The sequence below is a fragment of the Hibiscus syriacus genome, unplaced genomic scaffold (assembly GCF_006381635.1).
Source record: "Hibiscus syriacus cultivar Baekdansim isolate YM2019G1 unplaced genomic scaffold, ASM638163v2 tig00110469_pilon, whole genome shotgun sequence".
Classification (NCBI taxonomy): Eukaryota; Viridiplantae; Streptophyta; class Magnoliopsida; order Malvales; family Malvaceae; genus Hibiscus; species Hibiscus syriacus.
In genome coordinates, this window is record NW_024062751.1 from 1,803,227 (window position 1) to 1,824,824 (window position 21,598).

The following is a 21,598-nucleotide window of genomic DNA, read 5'->3' on the forward strand; positions in this document are numbered from 1 at the left end:
ATATCACATGTAAATCACCTGTTAAGTTTTTAACGGATAGGTAATAAATGAAACATAAATTAAAAATTAAGTATGATTTTTAAAAAATTAAAATTTTAAATATTAAACTGAATCAAAATGGATAGTTTAGACATTAAACTCATAATTTACTCCAATATGAATACAATCACCTTCCCAATCTCCCACCATATCCCTTTGATCAATCAAAGCCCAAGCTCATCCATCCATTAGTTTCTGTTTTCCCTTCATTTGCCTCAAAATCTGCCGTTGATCTGTCATCCAATGGACAGCAACAAGCAAGCCCAGTCCTCCTCTTATCCTCCTCAGCCCACCACTTTTTCTATTACACATCCTCCCAACTCCGCCGCCATTGCCGGCACTCCACCGGTACCCTTCCACCACCTCCTCCAGCAGCAGCAGCAACAACTCCAAATGTTTTGGTCTTACCAGCGCCAAGAAATCGAGCAGGTCAACGACTTCAGGAACCATCAGCTACCTCTCGCTCGCATCAAGAAGATTATGAAAGCCGACGAAGATGTCCGTATGATCTCAGCTGAAGCCCCCATTCTCTTCGCCAAGGCTTGCGAGCTTTTCATCTTGGAGCTTACCATCCGTTCTTGGCTTCACGCCGAGGAGAACAAGCGGCGGACGCTTCAGAAAAACGACATCGCCGCGGCAATTACTAGGACCGACATTTTCGATTTCTTGGTGGATATTGTTCCCAGGGACGAGATCAAGGATGAGGTTGGTTTGGGTGGGATGGTGGGTGCCACTGCTAGTGGAGTGCCGTACTTTTACCCTCCCATGGGTCATCCAGCTTCTGGTGGTCCAGCTGGACCTGGCGGGATGATGATCGGGAGGCCTGCCGTCGACCCCACCGGTGCTATGTATGCGCAGCCTCCCTCGCAGGCTTGGCAGAGTGTTTGGCAGACGGCGGGTGCTGACGATGGGTCGTTTGCGAGCGGAGGTAGCGGCGGTGAGCGAAATCTTGACGGACAAGGGTATGCGGAAAATTACTTTCTTCCATTCTGTAAAATTTTTGCTCTTATTTTACTGAAAATTGAGTTCTTTCTTAAATTATAATCATTTTGAAGGATAGGTAACATCTGCTAGAGCTAAGTTTAATTTGTTATTTGAGATTCTATTTATTTTATACGGTTCTGAACTTCTGATAGCTAAATTATTTCCAATGCTTTGAACTTTGGTTAAAAATGAAGCTGCTTCGATATGCTTAGTTGAGTATAATCATTGTAGGTCTTGTTGGCGTGTTTGTATTTTCAAAATGTCTTGGTTGCGGTCGTGTTTATTTCAAGGACCAGTTAATGACAATGGCGGGTTTGGTTGGTGATTGTAGTTTGATCATTGTAGGTCTTGATGTCTGGTCTGTATTTCCAATATTGCTGTCATGCTTTGATGCTAATACTGGTCAACGACATTGTTGAATTTATTGGTTGTTATGGTATGAAAATCCCATCGGGTGCGTTGCAGTGATGATGTCGCTGATTCTTCGTCGTAGCACATGATGCTTACGTTTTACTTAAGCAGGTGTCATTTCTATAGATGCTTTAGTTTAGTTTTATTTGATGAAACATATTTTTTGTATTCTCTGGCAATAGTTGTCATTTAGGAAAAGCTTGGGAAGAACAGGAGAACCTGTTTAGAATGAGGAATTATGTTTCACATTTCTATAAAAAAAAAGGAATTATGTTTCACATTGTTAAACAAGATGATTAAGACTCAAGAAAGCTTGACAACAGAAAAAAAAGGGAGAGTTTACTTGGAACAATTTGTCGAAGACATTTCTTGACAGAACATAGATGACATTAAATGTTTTCCTATGGTGACGAACAAAAATGGTACTGTAAACCATCTTGAATTTGTTGAATAACAAAAAGGTGGTATGGGCAAGAAAAGTGAAGAACGGGCGAGACTTTAGGTGGGGATGGGGGCGCTGGTCTTAGTCATTCTTGAATGCTGATTGGTTTTTGGTGGTTCTTTTTATTTTAGTTGTCTATCTGTAATCCAACAACTGTGCTTGTGTTTGTTGCATTTTAACTTCGAACCAAGTATTTTTCCTTAACTACATAACCACGTAGCAATCAGGATATGTGTAGTTAATCTTATTGACATGGTTGTTTTTTATTACTTGCGTTCTTTGCACTTGCATTATATGTTTTACTGTCTGGCATTTCTTTTAATCATTGCATTGTTTTTAAATTATCATTCATGTTAAGAATGTTTGTTTTGTTTATTTCCTTCGGTTATGTAAAAGCATTCTCCTCCTCCTGTGATGCAATCTCTTTGTCTTTTTGCTGCCTGTCTTAGTTTTTTCGTGTTCCAAGGGCTGGACCTTGGTCATGACTTATCGTAATTCGGGATTGCCTGGCCTGATATTTATTATCGTTGACCACTAAATATCTTTAAGCGGTCATTTTCTAGTGTTCAACCCACATTGGAAGGATATTCTCATTTTGTATATCCAAAAAAGTGGCAAATCCAGGTTATTTGAGCATCAATTGTTGAGTTGTCAATGAAAAGAAAGAGGATTGGTTTTACCACACGATCTACCATTGTTTCATACCGGTCATTGTCTGAACTCTTACGTGATTTTGTTGTTTTCTGCAGTTAAGCAATTCATTGGTCCGATATGAGTGCTCGATGGTGTTTCAAATCGGGAGATGCTCTCGGGTAAATTAATTGGGAATTTTGTTTGCTTGTGGTTTATGAATGTGAACCTGCCTGCCATTGGTTATGGAAGGCTACTTTTTAACTGTGATTTACTTAGGAAAGACCCTTAACTAATTGAAGTGCAGCAAAACAAATGGCGTTTGCTGCTATGACTTTGCCTAATCGAAATATCTTCTAATGTTGTGCAGTTCTGGGATTATCCCCATGCTGTGTACTAAAAGTTATTGTGCATCTTTATAAATTTTCATATGAATGAACATAATTTTGAAGTGCATTATCGGCGACAATCTATGTTGCTCCCATTTTTTTTTCTTTTGTCGAAGTATTCACGCCTATATCCGATGCATATCTAGACATGTTATATGGATGCGATTGGCCGGTTCGCCGAATACGTAGAAAAACTTTGGAAAAGATTGAAATTATATTTGCTTATCTATATTCGAGTCCTGAGGATCACCATAGTTAAGAACTTCCCTTTCATGTTCATATGGTTTTCATAGTAAGATTTGAGAATCATTTATGTTTATGGCTTACGCATTAGTAGCAGCTTTTTATCCATATTTGTGAATCGCCTGACGTCATATATAGAATGAGTATTGTTTAACTCATGAAACTTTTCAGTATATTTAGCAGATTATGTCATTATATCCATGGTTGGAAAAGTTCGTTGCATTTCCTCCGGATATCCTCCGCTTGTCCGAGTTTCTATATCTTTGCATTTAATTGTTGTCGCCGACAAACTCTATTACGTAATGACCAAGTCAATTCGCTTTGCCGATTTACGAATAAAAATTATGATCCTAAGTTTGACATTTGCACGCACCTACTAGATGGGCATGGAACCCGAACCCGACGGGTTCCGATCGGGTCGTATTTTTAAAAAAAAAAATTGGATTAGGGTTGGTTGGATTTTATATTAAAATATTTGGATTCGGGTAGGAGTCGGGTTTAAAGTTAAAATAATCCTACCCGACCAAAACAGTAACCCAATTATTTTTTTTTTAATTTTTTACAGCTTTACTTGTGCTTTACAACTTTATTTTACTCGCTTCTCTATGTCCTAAACAATTATAGTTTTTTTCCTTTACTTTACTCTCCTTGTATGTCCCAAATTCGGTGCTTTACAGCTTTACTTTACACGAGAAATTGTTTATTGCCGGGTCGGTTTTTTAGTAAATAAAAAATAAATTGGATATAGTCGGGTCGAGTTTTATTAAATAAAAAATTAACTCGGATCGGGTCGGATAAAATTTTATTTCTATCGGGTGGAGGATTTTTTATTCTCGGATCGGGTCGGATGGACCAAAAACCCGATCCATGACCATCCCTAGCACCAAGAGCTCTTAGTATAAAAGCTTTCCGGCACAGCGGATAGGGCCCGATCTCCCTAGAATTCTCTCTTTCTCCTCTCTGGCATTGCTCATCATCTTCATTCTATTTAAAACATCCGGTCACGACATTCTATTCAAACTAGAAAGGGATTAATCGTTTATAATATTAATATGGCTTAATATAAGAAATAAGTGCCTAGGCTATATTTAAAATTAATTTTTGGTGTCTAAATAATTTTTTTTTTAAAAACAGGTTTTTAAAGATTTTTTTGCTACACTTTTAGGTGCCTATTAAAAATAACCGTTAATTGGTACGTGTCACATCCATATTTTTTTTCAAAAATATTTTAAAATAATATTTTATTTAAAAAATAATATATATATATATATATATATATAAATGTGACACCTGTCACTTCATGATTTTTTTATAACGGTAGATACCTAAATATATAACAGATAAAATTTTAGGCACATATTTTAGCGAAAAAATCATTAGACACTCAATCATTTTTCGATGCATAATTTAGGCAATTATATTTGTATTAAACCTATTAATATCAACATATATATTTCAATATATGAAAAGTGAAAAAGGTCGCCGGGTTGAATTTCGGAACCCAATCACGGTCCAGCTATACTTTCTTTATATATAATGGGCCTAAAATATAAGCCTAATGTCGGTCTAAGTATAAGGAAAGGTTGGGTTGGCTAAGCCGGCCGAAGGTGGCAGTGGGTCCAGCCAGAGGCCCATTGACACAGATACGGCCGAAAATGGTTTCCAAATCTGACTGCCATCAATGACGTTTTATGAACACCACGCCTCCTCTCAAATCGTCTTCCTACAAAACAAGTATCTTGGAAATCCCCTCTCTTAAATCTTAGCATTCGATTTTCGTGTTGAGAGAGAGAAATGGACGCCCTTGACAACGTCGTAGATCCTTTGAGGGACTTCGCCAAGGACAGCGTCCGCCTTGTCAAGCGTTGCCACAAGCCCGATCGTAAAGGTATCCCTTTCTTCTTCCCTCTTTTTTGTTTTTCAGAGTTGGATCTGTTGGGTTTTTTCCCCTTCTTTTTCAAGGATCTGATTTCTGGGGAATGTTTTTTTTTTCTTTTGCTTTCCATGCAGAGTTCTCGAAGGTGGCGTTCCGTACAGCGATTGGTTTCGTGGTGATGGGATTTGTCGGGTTTTTCGTTAAGCTCATCTTTATTCCCATCAACAACATCATCGTCGGATCCGCTTAGGTAATTTTCCTTATCTGATTTTGCATGCATGTTTTAATTTATAAAGTGTTATTTTCATTTGGATGAATCTAAATTGAAGGATTTTAGTGTGTTTATGGAAAAGGATTATATTCAATCTGCTTAAAATAAAATTTGGAAGCAATAGCCTTTTTCTTCATATAACTGAATTGGGCTCTGTTGCTTACAAACGAAATTTATTGGAATTTTTAGCCTTTTTTCCCATATCAACAGCTGTGTAATTTTAGAAGACTTGGCTTATTGATTCTCCACTAGAGACCCTTTGATGAATTTGTTCAAATCTATTGTCTTTTGTTCTATAATCTATATGCTTGCAAAATTAGCAACTTAGTTCGCTCTTTGACAAACTAGCATTTCACGTGGGTCTTGCTTGGATCCGAGGATTAAGACAATTTTGAATTTCGATTTCATCGAATCATTTATTATTTTGTTGATCTGGCCTAGTGATGCTATGTTGAATTTGATATATGCATGTGTGTATCATCTGTAGCATTACTGATGCTATGTTGGGTCTAAAAACCATCACTCTGGTCCATTCTAGTTTCTCCTTTGGTTAGGACAAATGAGTTTATGATTTACCTTTTTCTTTACACTACCTTTAAATCTAATCATTCATTTCTAGGGACATTGCTTCTGAGATCCAGCTGCTGTTTATTTGTTTCTTTTTGCCAAATTTTAGACTATAGTTGAGGCTGCGATTCTTGTTTAGCTTTCATCCTTGGCCCTCATGTATAACTGTGAAACACAATCTCATGATCTGGCTCTGATGTTTTGTGATTTAGCAAAGTGTGTTTCTTGAGTGAATAACCTTAATAGTGTCGATGTCTAGCGAATTAACATCAATACAAATTTATAGGTTTTAATACTTGGTACTTTTAGTTCTTAGATATTCATGGATATCGATTTTAAATCTTTATGATTTGGTTTTCGATATATGAATTGCAGGCTTGTAGAAACTACTGGGGGATGTGACCAGATGGGATTGTTGCAGATTCTTATGAAAGAAGGATGTTATAATGCCAGCTCTTCCCTTATTTTACATTTTATTAGTTGAACCAGTAGTCTTGAATCTAGTCTGAACTCACTTGGAATTTCTTTGAGCAATTTGTAATAGATTATGGCTGATATAAATAGTTTCAGTATTATATGACTCTTTCAGACAAATTTAGCACAAAGTTTGAGTTGGGAACATTTTGGTGGATTTAGTATTCTATTATAATTTTATCATGTTTTTGGGTAAAAGAGATGAAGAGATTCATTCAATCAAAACAAATCTTTCTACACCATGGAGGACGTTGGTATCAATAAATTCTCTGTTGTCCAAGAGTTAGTGAAATCTATGATCAAAGAACCCATTGAGCGGTTTCAATTGTAGAAGAGGGTATTGTTTTTTTGTGGAGATTTCAGATTTGAGCAGTTGCGTCTATAAGGGGGTGTGTGTGTCCATTATTAATAAATTTATTAATCTTTGACAAGAGCAAGAGGAAAGAAAAGTTGGAACTGTGATCAACCTTGGCTACATGAGGCATGAGCTATCGAGACTTGGAGTCATTGGTGAAGTTCTTGCAGTCAGGTTGATGATGTTCGAAGGGCCATTTGACAAGGATATAAGCATTAATTCCAATGAAACTTGCTGCAATTCTGATCATATTTCATATGTGGGAAGCATTAATTCGAAGGTTTATTCCTCATGAAAAACTCATTTTATTTGTTTCAAATTCCAATGTATCTATAGCTATAAATATTAAAACAATTGAAACATATGATGTAACGTATTAGCTGATCTGAGATGTCGATATTGTTGTATCAAACGATTTCTTCCTCACCATAAGGCAAGTTATCCTTGATGATTGAGCATGTGTATTCTCCAGACTGCAAAGCACGAAATCAGGCCGATGAAGTGCGAGGGTCAACCGGTCTTGTCCGACTACTATACCTGTTGCATCAAGAAGAACGTGCCATGAATTCCTATGAGCTTCCGAAATCCAATGCATGGAGTAACGCATTCCATTAACGTCGGCCGGATATGAGAACAATCCCTTGGGGCTGTGCTTACATTTTTTCCTGAAATATTGGCTGAGTTGTGATCCTTTGATTCTCAAATCCAACCAAGTTTCTGGTGCCAATATCACTTTTGATTCCTTGTAACTGGCAAATTCTCTCACATAATCAAGTTCTTCACCAATGATGCTCATGTAGAAATTCCCTTTAAAAAAGGGGTAGCTTTCTCCTACAAGCATCATTGCATCCTTGTAGTTCGGTGTGAAGAGAACTAGGTAGTCGTCGTCCGGTAATCCGCAATGTTTCAGAACTTTGTTTCGAGCTTGGATTTCCGGGATCGAAATGAAACTTCCGGGAAAAGACGATTTCTTCGTGAGGATGTCGAGCAATCTCGATGGTTCCAATTGAATCCGGTACAGGTCAGAATGGCTGCTTCCAAAGAAAGGCGAGGAGGACTCCCTTAAACTAGTTCTTGGTGATTTCTTCTTATCATCAATCGCTAGCTCAGAGGACTCTTCATTGACACAAAGACTAGAAAGGTCTATATTTTCTAACTCAACTTGACCCGCATACTGTGGATATTTTGCCAACACATATTGTTCAACATACTCCCTTTCCATCGGTGTGATTGGCCCCGACCATCTGAGATCGAGACCGTGAAGCGTCGAGATCGCCTCGGCTACGATATGCGCTGGAATCACAGTATGCGCTTTCTGTTTTTCATCATACGCAACAGCCAAAACTTAGTTCAATGGTGAAATCTGCAGAAACTTGTAAGAAAAGTAAACAAAAATGGCAAGGATTGTTTACCTTAACAACCATGCTGCTTGGTCTGCTACTTTGTATAAGTGATTTCGGAATAGATGCGAAAGGGGTTTCTTTGACTTCATTCTCCATTATACCCTAATTTTGTTTTTCAAAATACTTCAATGAGAAACTTGGATGAAAAGCTTGCGTTACAGAAACTTTGTGGGGTAAATTACTTTACCTTGGATCCTCCATGTGAAACCACCTCGTTTTTGTTCTTACACCCCATGGAAACTTGGGACAAAAGAAACAGACGTCTGAACCAAAACTGGTGTTGAACAACAAAACTGGAAAATTTTTCAAGAAATGGAACAATCAAGGAAGATATGCAACGATGAGAGAGAAGAAAGAATACCAAGTCAAACTAGAACATCTGTTGCTCCATTTGAGAGTCCATATCTAAGGTTATTAAGAAATTCCGATGAATAAAGATATGCTGACAGTGACAACAGCCATGGTTGATATCAGACAACTTTATCATTCATTTTATTCGTATACGATATCTCACACGTACTCGAATCTAAAATGTCACAAGTATCCGAACCTAATGCTGGCCGACTCTAATAACAGAAGCTTCGATCCACCTGTGTGGTGTGCAATAGCTGGAGGTTCAAGGTTTTACCGTGGGATGGATTAAAATGTGAGTTGAATTCTCATATGGTTTTTGTTTAAAATAACAGAACAGAAAATGAAATCAATTATGGAGGAAACGTCAGCTTGGGAATATTAAATTCTTGAGTGTAAAGTGACCATTTCCAGGTATTATATTTTTCTAGCAAAGCTGAGTGGGGAAGGAATCTTGAGGATTGGAAGACCAGGATTGGAGTCAACCCTTTTAGAATTGTGAAACAATGTGGCGCGTTGAGATCAGACCGGACACTGTAATTTAGGTAAGAGGTGCAAACTTAAGAAATTATATTAGAAATTTTAAAGGTGCGAAGTTATAAAATTTTAGAGGATGCGAAGTTGATACTCAATAAAAAAATATAAAGAAAAAACTTAAAATATAAAGGAATTTCAAATTTTCAAGGATGCAACCACATTCCCCTCGATCCATCCCTGGTTGAACTCCTTGGGACTGTATTTTTTTAACTTTTAAGTTATCGCAAAAAGGGTAGTTGCTTGCTTTGCAAGAAATTAAACTAAGCAATCACCATGGTGTTATATATATATATATTCAATAAAAAAAAAATATCATCCTATCTATTGAACATCAACAAATTTGATTATTTTACTTTAGAAAATCAAAAAATTAATCCAATTGTTAGTACGTAAATGAATTTTAACGATTATTTTTGTTAATTTATTGCTCCCAAGTTACTTGAGTGTTAACGTTTGCTACTCTTTACGTATAAATGATTGAATTATTAGTTTTAAAGTCAATAATATACCGACAGTGTTTAACTATGTTAAACTTAAACAATTAATTCAAAAGGGTATAAATTATGCTCTTCACATAGATGCCCTTGATTGAGACCTTACAAATAGACAAAGGCAAATTTATAAATTTTAAACTTAATTTTATGTAAAAATTGATATTAACAAAATTAATTAAACAATACTTATATGCTTTTAAATAAAAACTATTCAAACACAATTTCCAGTTCAACCTAACCGCGCAATTGCATTAATTTATCTATAAATATCATACTCCTACGAGGAAACTGAAATATAATATTTTTTTATTAAGTTAAGATTATTATAAAGTATTATCCGTTCTAAATACTCTCAATCATTTGACACCATCATTTAATCACTCTGATATAGTCGCTGATGCTCAAACCAATAACCTCTAAGAATAACAATTGCTATATCAAAATAAATAATTTTAGTATCGCATATATGTTATATATATATATATATATGATATTATCTTTGATATTTAATTATTTAGTAAATGGGTTGGTTGAAGTATTCGCCATGGGACTTTCCTTGAAGCTGCCCTATGAAAACGACTACAAAACAAGGCTGAATTCATACTTTGACTCTCTTTTTCTCTCTCCCTTTCACTCTCTCTTATCATATATTATATATTTTTTATTTTGTAGTATTCGAATATTCTATTTTCATGATTATTAACTTTATTATTGAAAAATAATAATTATATTGATGTGAAATTTGGTTATGATAATTATTTGAGACTACAAAAGTCACTTACATTTTAAACAATTATCTTGAAATTGAAAAATCTATAAAAAATATGAAATATTATATATATATATATATGATTAAAATCTTTTATTTTTTAATTGTTTCTTATAGTGGCGGATTTAGAAATTTAAGAATAGAGTCCAAAATTTTAATTTTTTTAAGTAATGGGTATGCAATAATTTTTTTTTCCTTTTTCTTAACACATTAAGTTAAATTTAACCATTTTTCAAATAATGGGGATGCATTAAACCCCTACTTGGCTCCTATGGAGGCTTAGTGCATTTGCCACTGGTTGCTTATATTTTATAATTTGAGATATAAATATTTATTTTATATTATAAAAATAAAAATTTAATTTAATTTGAGTAATTAAAAACTTTAAATTTATTGTAGAGTGACTAAATATTTGATGGAAACCCTAGCGAACAAAACCCTAAGGAGCGAACACTGCAAAACGATAATGGTGTCCCGTCGGCGGATCCCTTCTGTTTTACCGCTGGGGAATCCGCTTGATATCAATTATGACGTCTCTGAGATGGAAGGGATCACCCTGAAAATCCCTGAAGCTTTGGAGAGACCTAGATCACCAACTGAGAATGTTCGTGCGATGAAGAAAGACATGAATGATGGCAACAATATGAATTCTCGTATGATGGCTATGAATTTCTGTCCATGAATATTCGTTCTTGGATGTTGATTGATCGGTCAAAACCGGATCACTTTATAAGGGTTAAGGAGTGGGATTTGCTTTTTAGGGCAATTTTATGGAAATTATGGAAACATCCAGACCCGTTTATGAGATTTTGGTGGCCCTGGGCGAACTAAAAAATTAGGCCCCTAATTAGATGTTTAAATTATAATTTGTATTTGTGTATTCGATCGCGTTGTGTTTATCGTTATTGTGAATATAACATATGATATTGTGATCACTACAAGTATCGTGATTGTGAATTTTTAATAACATATATTATTGTAGATATAACGATTGTTGATATCGCAGTTTTAGACAATGTCATTCAGCTGCATAACAGATATTATTGTGGTTATATACTGTTATTTAAATAATTGTTCAAAATAATAAGTGCTGAAAAAATAAATTTTAAGGGTAGTTTCATAATAATAAGTATTGAAAAAATAAGTCCCTAATAACAAATATTAAAAAATATAAATTTTAAAAGTATATTCATAATAACAAACAATTAAAAACTGAACATCCAATAAAAAGTAAAGGAAAAGTTGGATTCATAACAACAAATAAATATTAGAAAAAATAATCTTAAAAGCATATCCCTAATAACAAATATTGAAAAAATTGGACCATGATAATAAGTATTAAAAAAATTAGGCCTTTAATAACAAATATTAGAAAAAATATTGACAAAAAATTGAATACTTATACAAATATTATAAAAATAAATTATTTATATAAATATTACAAAAAATAAATTAAAAAAATAGACCCCTTATAAAAATATTAAAAAAATAAACACATAATAATAAATATTAAAAATTTAAAATAATAATAAAAAATATTTCAAATAATTGAGCCGTGTAATATATTATAAAAATTCTGGGCACTGGCCCCTCCTGCCCAAGCCGAAGTAGTTCAAATTTTCAAAAATAAAAAATGAAGTAGGTGTTCAAAGCCCACCTGACAAGTGAAGGACTGCCTAGTGATATCCAAAGTACTAGGGGTGTGCAAATTCGGGCGAATACCCGCAACATCCGGGTCGGTGATTTCTTTGCCCGTATTTCGACCCGGATGTTATGGGTACTCGGTAATCGGATAGCCAGATTTTGCGGATACCTGGTAATCGGGTACCTAATATCCGATTTTTTATTTTCAAATTGTTAATTTCAAAAAAAAAATATACACAAATTTAAATGTTCGAAATTTTGAATTATATACACAAACTCGGGTAATCGAGTACCCGAAAAAGCTAGATTTTGTAACCCGGACCTGACCCGGGAAATGTCGGGCAGGATAACTTTTTTAAGAAAATTACTCGATTTTTTTAGGTCTGGGTCGACTAGTTGCACACTCTCCAAAGTACTAGACTAAACATGAGAAGGATGAGGAGCATTCAAAATTAAAAATGGCGTTTATTAGATTTAGGGTAAGCTACGAGATTGACGTGAATTATGAGCTGTGCAACTAATCATTCCTGGGATCACCTTGGCGTTCGAGGGCGAAATGGAGTGCTGGAGGTCTTACCTTTCAGCGCTTGCATATATCGGCCGGATTGGCGCGAAAAGATTGTGGATTTTAAAGGTAATCCGACGGAAGAGGATCAACCTTTCAAGGTTGAGTCGTACACTTTGAATCTGCAAAGTCGAGAAATCAGTGAGACTCTGAGTACGATGCCACCCGAGGCTTGTGATTTTTGGAACTGCCGTTGCTTGTGGCAACATCGTTTACGTCCTTGGGGGACTGTGCCGTGGGGATTCCTTCTGTCACCATAAAATATTTGACGATCCCCACTACGACAACTCTATTTTCTACCTATCAAAAGTCAGTTTTGGAGGCTTAAAAAATCAGATTTTTCGGTGCAATAAATGCACCGAATGGGGCACACAAAATCAGCTGTAAATTATTGAATTATTTGGCAAGGGATAATTCATATTTAGTCATTGTAATTTAGGGTATTTACAAATTAGTCCTTAAAGCTTCAACTATAAATACCCTAGCTCATTTAGCTTCAAAACCATCCCAAAGCATTCTAGCTTTCTTTTAATACTAGAGAGAATTTAGAGAGTTTCTTGAGAGTTGTTTTCTCTTTTTTATCAAGAGAGAATTATCATTGTTTTCTCCTTGGTAGATCGAGAGAGGTTGTAATTCCTATTTTCTCATAGTGAAATTCTTCTACCATTGCCCGTGGTTTTTACCCTATATTATTTAATGGTTTTCCACGTAAATTTTGTATCTCTTTTATCTTCATTTTTATTTTTTCAAATTATCAGTTGTGATTTTGCTCTATCCGATAGATGTCTTCCGCAACAATTGGTATCAGAGCTAGATTAGAGTGTGTAATATCTGCTTATTATCTTTGTGGTTGCCACCAAAAGGTGGATCCTCCAATATAAGAAAGTAAGAAGGTATTACCCATTCTTTGAAGGTTCCAAAGAACTATTCATGAAAGTAAAATAGTGGAAGTTATCCGTAAAAGAAGCTATGGCAACGAAATTTGATATTGAAAAATTCAATGGGAGAAATTTCTCATTGTGGAAATTGAAGATGAAGGCCATCTTGAGGAAAGACGGGTGTCTAGCAGCTATCAGTGAAAGGCCGGTAGATTTCACAGATGACAACAAATGGATCGAAATGGACGGGAATGCTATGGCAAACTTTCATCTAGCATTAGCACATGAAGTATTGTCAAGCATCGAGGAGAAGAAGACAAATAAGAAGATATGGGATCATCTCACCAAACTGTACGAGGCCACATCGATGCACAATAAAATTTTCCTTAAGAGAAAATTTTACACTCTCCGTATGCCAGAATCTACTTTAGTGACGGAACACTTAAATACACCGAACACTTTATTTTCTCAGCTTACATCCTTAAGTTGTAAAATAGGAGAACAAGAACGTGTTGAACTTCTACTTCAAAGTCTACCGGATTTGTATGATCAACTCATCATCAACTTGACAAACAGTAATGTCACTAGTCTAGTCTTCGATGACGCTGCAGCTGCTGTTCTACAAGAAGAAAATTGGCGCAAGAACAAGGAAGACAGACAAGTAAATATGCAACAAGCAGAAGCATTGACAACGATGAGAGGGAGATCAACAGAACGTGGCCAAAGCAGCAGTCACAAACATGGTAGATCAAAGTCGAGGAGCAAGAAGAATTTAAAGTGCTACAACTGTGGAAAGAAGGGTCACTTGAAGAAGGATTGTTGGAGTCTAAATAAAAACTCCAATCCACAAGGCAATACCGCAAACACTTCAGATAATGGAGATGCTCTATGCTGTGAAATGTCAACCACCGTGGAAGGTAGAAAAAGATTTGCAGATATATGGCTCATTGATTCTGGAGCAACATATCACATGACCTCAAGAAGAGAATGGTTCCATCATTATGAACCTGTCTCAGGAGGATCTGTGTATAGTTGCAATGATCATGTCTTGGAGATCGTTGGCGTGAGAACCATCAAATTGAAGATGTATGATGGAACAATTAAAGTTGTTCGAGATGTGCGGCACGTGAAAGGCCTGAAGAAAAATTTATTATCCTACAGATTGTTGGATAATAATGCAAGCAAGATTGAAACACTGAAAGGAATCATGAAGGTGTTATGTGGAGCACTTGTGGTGCTGAAAGGCGAAAAGATAGCAGCAAACTTGTACATACTGAAGGGAGAGACTTTGCTAGAAGCAGAAGCCTCTGTTGCCTCATGTAGTTCATATTTTGCAATGTTATGGCATCAGAAACTTGGACACATGTCAGAACAAGGAATGAAAGTCTTTGTGGAGCAAAAACTACTTCCAGGTTTAACAAAGGTAACGCTTCCTTTGTGTGAGCATTGCATAACAAGTAAGCAGCACTGGTTGAAATTCAACAAATCAAATTCTAGAGGAAAAAGTGTTCTAGAATTGGTTCACTCTGACGTATGGCAAGCACCAGTTACATCCCTAGGCGGAGCAAAATACTTTGTCTCATTTATTGATGACTACTCCAGGAGATGTTGGGTGTACCCTATTAAGAAGAAGTCAGATGTGTTTTCAACTTTCAAAAACTTCAAAGCGCGAGTGGAACTTGATTCTGGAAATAAGATCAAGTGTTTTAGAACAGATAATGGATGAGAATACACTAGTGAAGAATTTGATGACTTTTGCAGGAAAGAAGACATCAAAAGACAGTTCACAGTGGCGAACACTCCTCAACAAAATGGAGTGGCGGAGCGGATGAACAGAACCTTGTTAGAAAGAACAAGAGCAATATTAAGGGATGCAAGCCTAGAAAAATCATTCTGGGCAGAAGCAGTCAATACCGCCTGTTATTTGGTGAATCGAGCTCCATCAGCTGTAATAGAGCTGAATACACCAATGGAAATGTGGACTGGTATACCAGCTGATTATTCAAACCTCCATGTATTTGGAAGTATTGTGTACGTGTTGTACAACTCCCAAGAAATTTCAAAACTGGATCCAAAATCAAGGAAATACAAATTCTTGGGGTATGCTGATGGAGTAAAGGGGTATCGCTTGTGGGATCCCACTGCCCGCAAAGTGATCATTAGTATAGATGTTATCTTTGTAGAAGATAAGCTACAAAGAAAAGAAGACGATGATAGCGCTGAAAAGTCAGAGACTACACAAATACATGTTGAAAAGGAGTTTGAACAAGGAGCTTCTTCTGAAGGAGAACCAGCACAAGATGAACAAGATGATAGCACTGTACGAGGCCATATCGTTGCACAATAAAACTTTCCTTAAGAAGAAATCGTACACTCTCCGGATGCCAGAATCTACTTCAGTGATGGAGCACTTAAACATACTGAACACTTTATTTTCTCAGCTTACATCCTTAAGATGTACAATAAGAGAACAAGAACGTGCTGAACTTCTACTTCAAAGTCTACCTGATTTGTATGATCAGCTCATCATCAACTTGACAAACAGTAATGTCATCGGTCTAGTCTTCGTTGACGTTGCAGCTGTTTTTCTACAAGAAGAAAATTGACGCAAGAACAAGGAAGACAGACAAGTAAATCTGCAGCAAGCAGAAGTGCTGACAACGATGAGAGGAAGATCAACAGAACGTGGCCAAAACAGCAGTCACAAACATGGTAGATCAAAGTCGAGAAGCAAAAAGAATTTAAAATGCTACAACTGTGGAAAGAAGGGTCACTTGAAGAAGGATTGTTGGAGTCTAGGTAAAAACTTCAATCCACAAGGCAATACTGTAAACACTTCAGATGATGGAGATGCTCTTGTTGTGAAGCGTCAACCACCGTGGAATGTAGAAAGAGATTTGCAGATATATGACTCATTGATTCATGAGCAACATATCACATGACCTCAAGAAGAGAATGATTCCATCATTATGAACCTGTCTCATGAGGATCTGTGTATAGTTGCAATGATCATGCCTTAGAGATTGTTGGCGTGGGAACCATCAAATTGAAGATGTATGATGGAACAATTACATTTATTCGAGATGTGCGATACATGAAAGTCCTGAAGAAAAATTTATTATCCTACGGATTGTTGGATAATAATGCAAGCAAGATTGAAACATGGAAAAGAATCATGAAGGTGTTCCGTGGAGCGCTTGAGGTGATGAAAGACGAAAAGATAGCAACAAACTTGTACATGCTGAAGGGAGAGACTTTGCTAGAAGCAGAAGCCTCTGTTGCCTCATGTAGTTCAGATTCTGCAATACTATGGCATCAGAAACTTGGAAACATGTCAGAACAAGGAACGAAAGTCTTTGTAGAGCAAAAGCTACTTTCAGAACAAATGTATCAGTTACTTTGTGTGAGCATTGTATAACAAGTAAGCAACACCGGTTGAAATTCAACACGTCAAATTCTAGAAGCAAAAGTGTTCTATAATTGGTTCATTCTGACGTATGGCAAGCACCAGTTACATCCCTAGGCGGAGCAAAATACTTTGTCTCATTTATTAATGACTAATCCAAGAGATGTTGGGTATACCTTATTAAGAAGAAGCTAGACGTGTTTTCACCTTTCAAAAACTTCAAAGCGCGGGTGGAACTTGATTATAGAAATAAGATCAAATGTTTCAGAACAGATAATGGAGGAGAATACACAAGTGAAGAATTTGACGACTTTTGCAGGAAAGAATGCATCAAAAGATAATTCACTGTGGCGAACACTCCTCAACAAAATGGAGTGGCAAAGCGGATGAAAATAACCTTGTTAGAAATAACAAGAGCAATGTTGAGGGAAGCAGAACTAGAAAAATCATTTTGGGCAGAAGCAGTCAATACCTCCTGTTACTTGGTGAATCGAGCTTTATCAACTACAATAGAGTTGAAGACACCAATGGAGATGTGGACTGGTAAACCAGTTGATTATTCAAACCTCCATGTATTTGGAAGTATTGTGTATGTGATGTACAACTCCCAAGAAATTTCAAAGTTTGATCCAAAATCTAGGAAATGCAAATTCTTGGGATATGCTGATGGAGTAAAAAGGTATCGCTTGTGAGATCTCACTGCCCGCAAAATGATCATCAGCAGGGATGTTATCTTTGTAGAAGATAAACTACAAAGAAAAGAAGACGATGATAGCGCTAAAAAGTTAAAGACTACACAAAAACATGTGGAAAAGAAGTTTGAACAAGGAGATTCTTCTGAAACAGAACCAACACATGATGAACAAGAACCAAAGAGTTCTGAAGCTCCAACATCTCATCAATCAGATCATGTGAAAAGACGTCCCAATTGGCACTCAGATTATGTTATAGAAGGAAATATTGCATACTGCCTTTTAACAGAGGACGGTGAGCCATCAAAATACCAGGAGGCAATAAATAGCTCATATCCTTCACTATGGATGATGGCGATGCAAGAAGAAATTGAAGCCCTTCATAAAAATAATACATAAGACCTTGTGCCACTACCACAAGGAAGGAAACCAATTGGTAACAAATGGGTCTTCAAAATCAAGCGAAATAATAACGATCAAGTGGAGAGGTATCGTGCAAGACTGGTGGTCAAAGGATATGCTAAAAAAGAAGGTATTGATTTTAATGAAATCTTTTCTCCTGTGGTTCGACTAACAACAGTTCGAGTAGTCTTGGCAATGTGTGCTACATTGAATTTACATCTAGAGCAGCTAGATGTTAAAATAACTTTTCTTCATGGAAATTTTGAAGAAGAGATTTATATGCTCCAGCATGAATGTTTTGAAGAAAAAGAAAAAGAAGAACTTGGTTTGCAGGTTAAACAAATCTCTGTACGGTCTAAAACAGACGTCGACGTGTTGGTATAAGAGATTTGATTCCTTCATTATGTGCCTTGGATACAACAGACTTAATGTAGACCCTTGTGCTTATTTCAAGAGGTTTGATGATAACGATTTTGTTATATTACTGTTGTATGTAGATGCATGTTGGTTGCAGGACCCAACAATGATCATATTGAAGAATGGAATGCACAACTGGTTAGGGAATTTGAAATAAAGGACTTGGGATCATCAAACAAGATTCTAGGAATGCAAATTCACCGAGATAGAAGTAATAGGAAGATTTGGCTTTCATAAAATAATTACTTGAAGAAGATCTTGTCACGATTCAACATGCAAGATTGTAAGTCATTTTCTACCCCTCTTCCTATTAACTTCAAATTATCCTCCAATATGAGTCCTAGTAGTGAAAAAGAGAGGATGTAGATGTCTCGAGTACCGTATGCATCGGCAGTGGGAAATTTAATGTTCGTTATGATATGCACAATAACAGACATTGCACAAGCAGTGGGAGTGGTTAGTCGGTACATGGCGAATCCAGACAAAGATCATTGAAATACAGTAAAGAGGATCCTGAGATACATCAAAGGGACCTCAAATGTTGCATTATGTTACGGATGATCAAACTTACTTATAAATGGTATGTCGATTCTGACTATGCAGGGGATTTGGATAAAAACAAATATACTACAGGATATGTGTTCAAAATTTTTTGTGGAGCTGTAAGATGAGTTTCAAAATTACAGTCAATTGTGGCTACATTCACAACAGAGGCAGAATATGTAGCAGGTAAACAAGCCGGTAAAGAAGCAATCTGGTTGAAAATGCTATTGGAGGAGCTTGGGCACAATAAAGAGTATGTCTCTCTGTTTTGTGACAGTCAAAAGCGCCTTGCATTTAGCAAGGAATCCAACATTTCATTCAAGGACAAAGCACATACGAATTCAGTACCATTTTATTCGTGAAAAGGTGGAAGAATGGACGATAGATATGTAGAAAATCCATACCAAAGACACCATAGCATATTTCATGACAAAGGCGATCAATGCTAATAAATTTACTTGATGTTGATCATCTTGTGGCCTGTCAGAGACGTAAGCAACATAATGATACAAGGTAGAAAAAATGGTGTGAAAATATGATTGTTCCAATCAAATCTTCGTGGGAGACTGTTGAAAATTAGTGGCACCGAAAGTTGGCCAAACTTTCGGTGATTTTCGATTCAACAAGTTGGCAACTGAAATTGTTGAAATAAATGGGATGGTAAAATTGCACATTTAGTCCCTGTACTTTAAGGTATTTATAAGATTAGTCCTTAAGCTTCAACTATAAATACCCTAACCCATTTAACTTTAAAACCATCCCAAATCATTCTAACTTTCTCCCAATACTAGAGAATTTAGAGAGTTTTCTTGAGAGTTGTTTTCTCCTTTTTATCAAGAGAGAATTGTTATTGTTTTCTCCTTGTTAAATCGAGAGAAGTTGTAATTCTTATTTTCTCATAGTGAAATTCTTCTATCTTTGCCCGTAGTTTTTACCCTATATTATTTAAGAATTTTCTACATAAAATTTGTGTATTCTTTATCTTCATTTTTATTTTATCAAATTATCAATTGTGATTTTACTATATCCGATAGCCGTGTTCCGCAACACTATCTTTGGCGCTTTAGCCTCTGCTTTTGCTTATCGTACATTCTTCATTTCTTCTCCAACCCTAGTAAACGATCTTCTCGAAACAATTCGTCCGAAAACGATGACATTTCAAAGAATCGGTCCTCTCAGGATCCCTTCGACCCTTCGAAACGCAAAGGGTTAGTAAAATATTTGTGATTTGTATTCTTGGTTAAAGATCTCGTCTATTTTTATTATTAAAAAATGGGTAATTTGTGTTTTGTTGCAGATATATGTCCTGGGATGTCTATTTTATGGCAATTGCATTCTTATCCGCTAAAAGATCTCATACTTCTTTTGTTAAGAGGTTTCAATTTTTCATTAAACAATGTGTAACCGTACCTACCCAAAGTGCTTAATTTTGCAGTTGGCATGTTTGTTTGAAAAACCAAGTTAAAACTGTGAACTTTGATTTTAGTATTTGACTATTTGTATTGTTTTTTCCCCCTTCTTTCCAGGTTGGTGCATCCTTGGTGAGTCAAAACGGTATAATACTTGGTAAAATTAGAGTTGAAGTTAGCAAAACAAGGCAGGCATTGTTTATGGATTATGTTTTTTTTTCTTTTGTCAGGCATCGGATATAATGGGTTCCCGAGAGGTTGTTCTGATGACTAGCTTCCTTGGGCAAAGGTTTGATATATGTTATTAATGCATAAGCTTCAAAGTTCCAACATCTTTAAGGCCTATATCTTGTAATAAATTTGTGCTTTTAATGATGTCTCAGATGTCCACATCTGGGGATCCACTGGAGTCAAATTATCCGTGAGTACCATGTTTCCCTGATCTCTCACACATCTTGATTTGTGTTTTGATCAAATTGTATGCCCAGAATATGAGTTAGTTGCTTCTTCTTTCATCGAATCGAAAATCATTCTTGCCGTTGATTGCATGCGTCCTTAATACTTATTTTGAACCATCTATTGTAGGTATGTTTGCCATGCTGAAGTCAATGCGATCCTGAATACAAATCATGCATCTGCACTGGTCAGGTCAGTTAACTTCTCTATTTGCGTTGCTAAATGCACGAACCCGCAATGCTTGATAACGTTCATGATTCAAAATTTAAAAGACTCCAAGTTAAAATATAGTATGAAAACTTCATATTTGTATTTTCTTATGATTTTTGTACTCAATTGCTTTCCTTTTAAAGGCTTACTAGTAATGGCACTCACAGGATCTTCCATCTTGTAAAATTTTGCAGAAGCTTTATGTGGCCATGTTCCCTTGCAATGAATGTGCAAATATAATCATTCAGGTTTGGTTCCAATGCGTCTCTTGATACTTCAAACCAATTTGTCAATTTATGTTTGCTAGGTCCTCATTGTGGTTTACCCTCTATGGCTTTGGCTATCATGCAGTCAGGTGTATCAGAAGTCATATATTTTATAGAAAAAAGACTGAATACAGACACCTCATATGTTGCTTTACGCAAGCTGCTCTCGATGGCTGGTGTTAAGGTAATATAAGCCTTCATCAACAGTATTAATTTTACTCAGTAAAGCTATCTTGAACTATTGTAGCTTTTATGATCAGAGTATCAAGTTTCTGAAATGAATCTGTATTTTCGCTTGCAGTTCAGAAAACATCAGCCACAGATGGACCAGATTTTGTTGCAGTTCAAAGAGCTGTAGTTTTAGATCCATGTATCACTTTTCAACTTGACAAACAAGATTGTTACTTATTTTGTATTTGATGTTGTAACTGTAGCACAGTAACTATTTATGCTCATTTTGTATTTAATATATCTG

At 36.0% G+C, this 21,598-nt stretch overlaps 3 protein-coding genes and 1 pseudogene across 3 annotated transcripts; 3 read left to right on the forward strand and 1 right to left on the reverse strand.

The window, feature by feature from the left end:
• Window positions 1-223: 223 nt before the first annotated feature.
• On the forward strand, window positions 224-2,923 carry LOC120127629 (nuclear transcription factor Y subunit C-1-like). Its single transcript, XM_039145488.1, has 2 exons — window positions 224-1,001; window positions 2,626-2,923. The coding sequence occupies exons 1-2, from the start codon at window positions 283-285 to the stop codon at window positions 2,627-2,629; spliced, it is 723 nt and encodes a 240-aa protein (XP_039001419.1). The 5' UTR covers window positions 224-282; the 3' UTR covers window positions 2,630-2,923.
• A 1,946-nt stretch (window positions 2,924-4,869) lies between these two features.
• LOC120127632 (protein transport protein Sec61 subunit gamma-1-like) lies at window positions 4,870-6,397 on the forward strand. The gene is made up of 3 exons (XM_039145490.1): window positions 4,870-5,026; window positions 5,149-5,264; window positions 6,228-6,397. The coding sequence occupies exons 1-2, from the start codon at window positions 4,933-4,935 to the stop codon at window positions 5,262-5,264; spliced, it is 210 nt and encodes a 69-aa protein (XP_039001421.1). The 5' UTR covers window positions 4,870-4,932; the 3' UTR covers window positions 6,228-6,397.
• A 658-nt stretch (window positions 6,398-7,055) lies between these two features.
• LOC120127628 lies at window positions 7,056-8,527 on the reverse strand. Its single transcript, XM_039145487.1, has 3 exons — window positions 8,272-8,527; window positions 8,094-8,186; window positions 7,056-7,996 (listed from the first exon to the last, which is right to left on the reverse strand). Exons 1-3 carry the CDS (start codon window positions 8,317-8,319, stop codon window positions 7,058-7,060), a joined length of 1,080 nt encoding a protein of 359 aa, XP_039001418.1. The 5' UTR covers window positions 8,320-8,527; the 3' UTR covers window positions 7,056-7,057.
• A 2,174-nt stretch (window positions 8,528-10,701) lies between these two features.
• On the forward strand, window positions 10,702-21,555 carry LOC120127555 (annotated as a pseudogene).
• The last annotated feature ends 43 nt before the right edge of the window (window positions 21,556-21,598 follow it).

Coding starts and splice junctions, on each gene's coding strand:
- LOC120127628 (XM_039145487.1), bottom strand. CDS start 8,319: ATGGGGTGTAAGAACAAAAACGAGGTGGTTTCACATGGAGGATCCAAG. Junction 8,187..8,271: donor TTTCACATGGAGGATCCAAG/GTAAAGTAATTT, acceptor AAACAAAATTAG/GGTATAATGGAGAATGAAGT. Junction 7,997..8,093: donor CAAGCAGCATGGTTGTTAAG/GTAAACAATCCT, acceptor GATGAAAAACAG/AAAGCGCATACTGTGATTCC.
- LOC120127632 (XM_039145490.1), top strand. CDS start 4,933: ATGGACGCCCTTGACAACGTCGTAGATCCTTTGAGGGACTTCGCCAAG. Junction 5,027..5,148: donor CCACAAGCCCGATCGTAAAG/GTATCCCTTTCT, acceptor CTTTCCATGCAG/AGTTCTCGAAGGTGGCGTTC.
- LOC120127629 (XM_039145488.1), top strand. CDS start 283: ATGGACAGCAACAAGCAAGCCCAGTCCTCCTCTTATCCTCCTCAGCCC.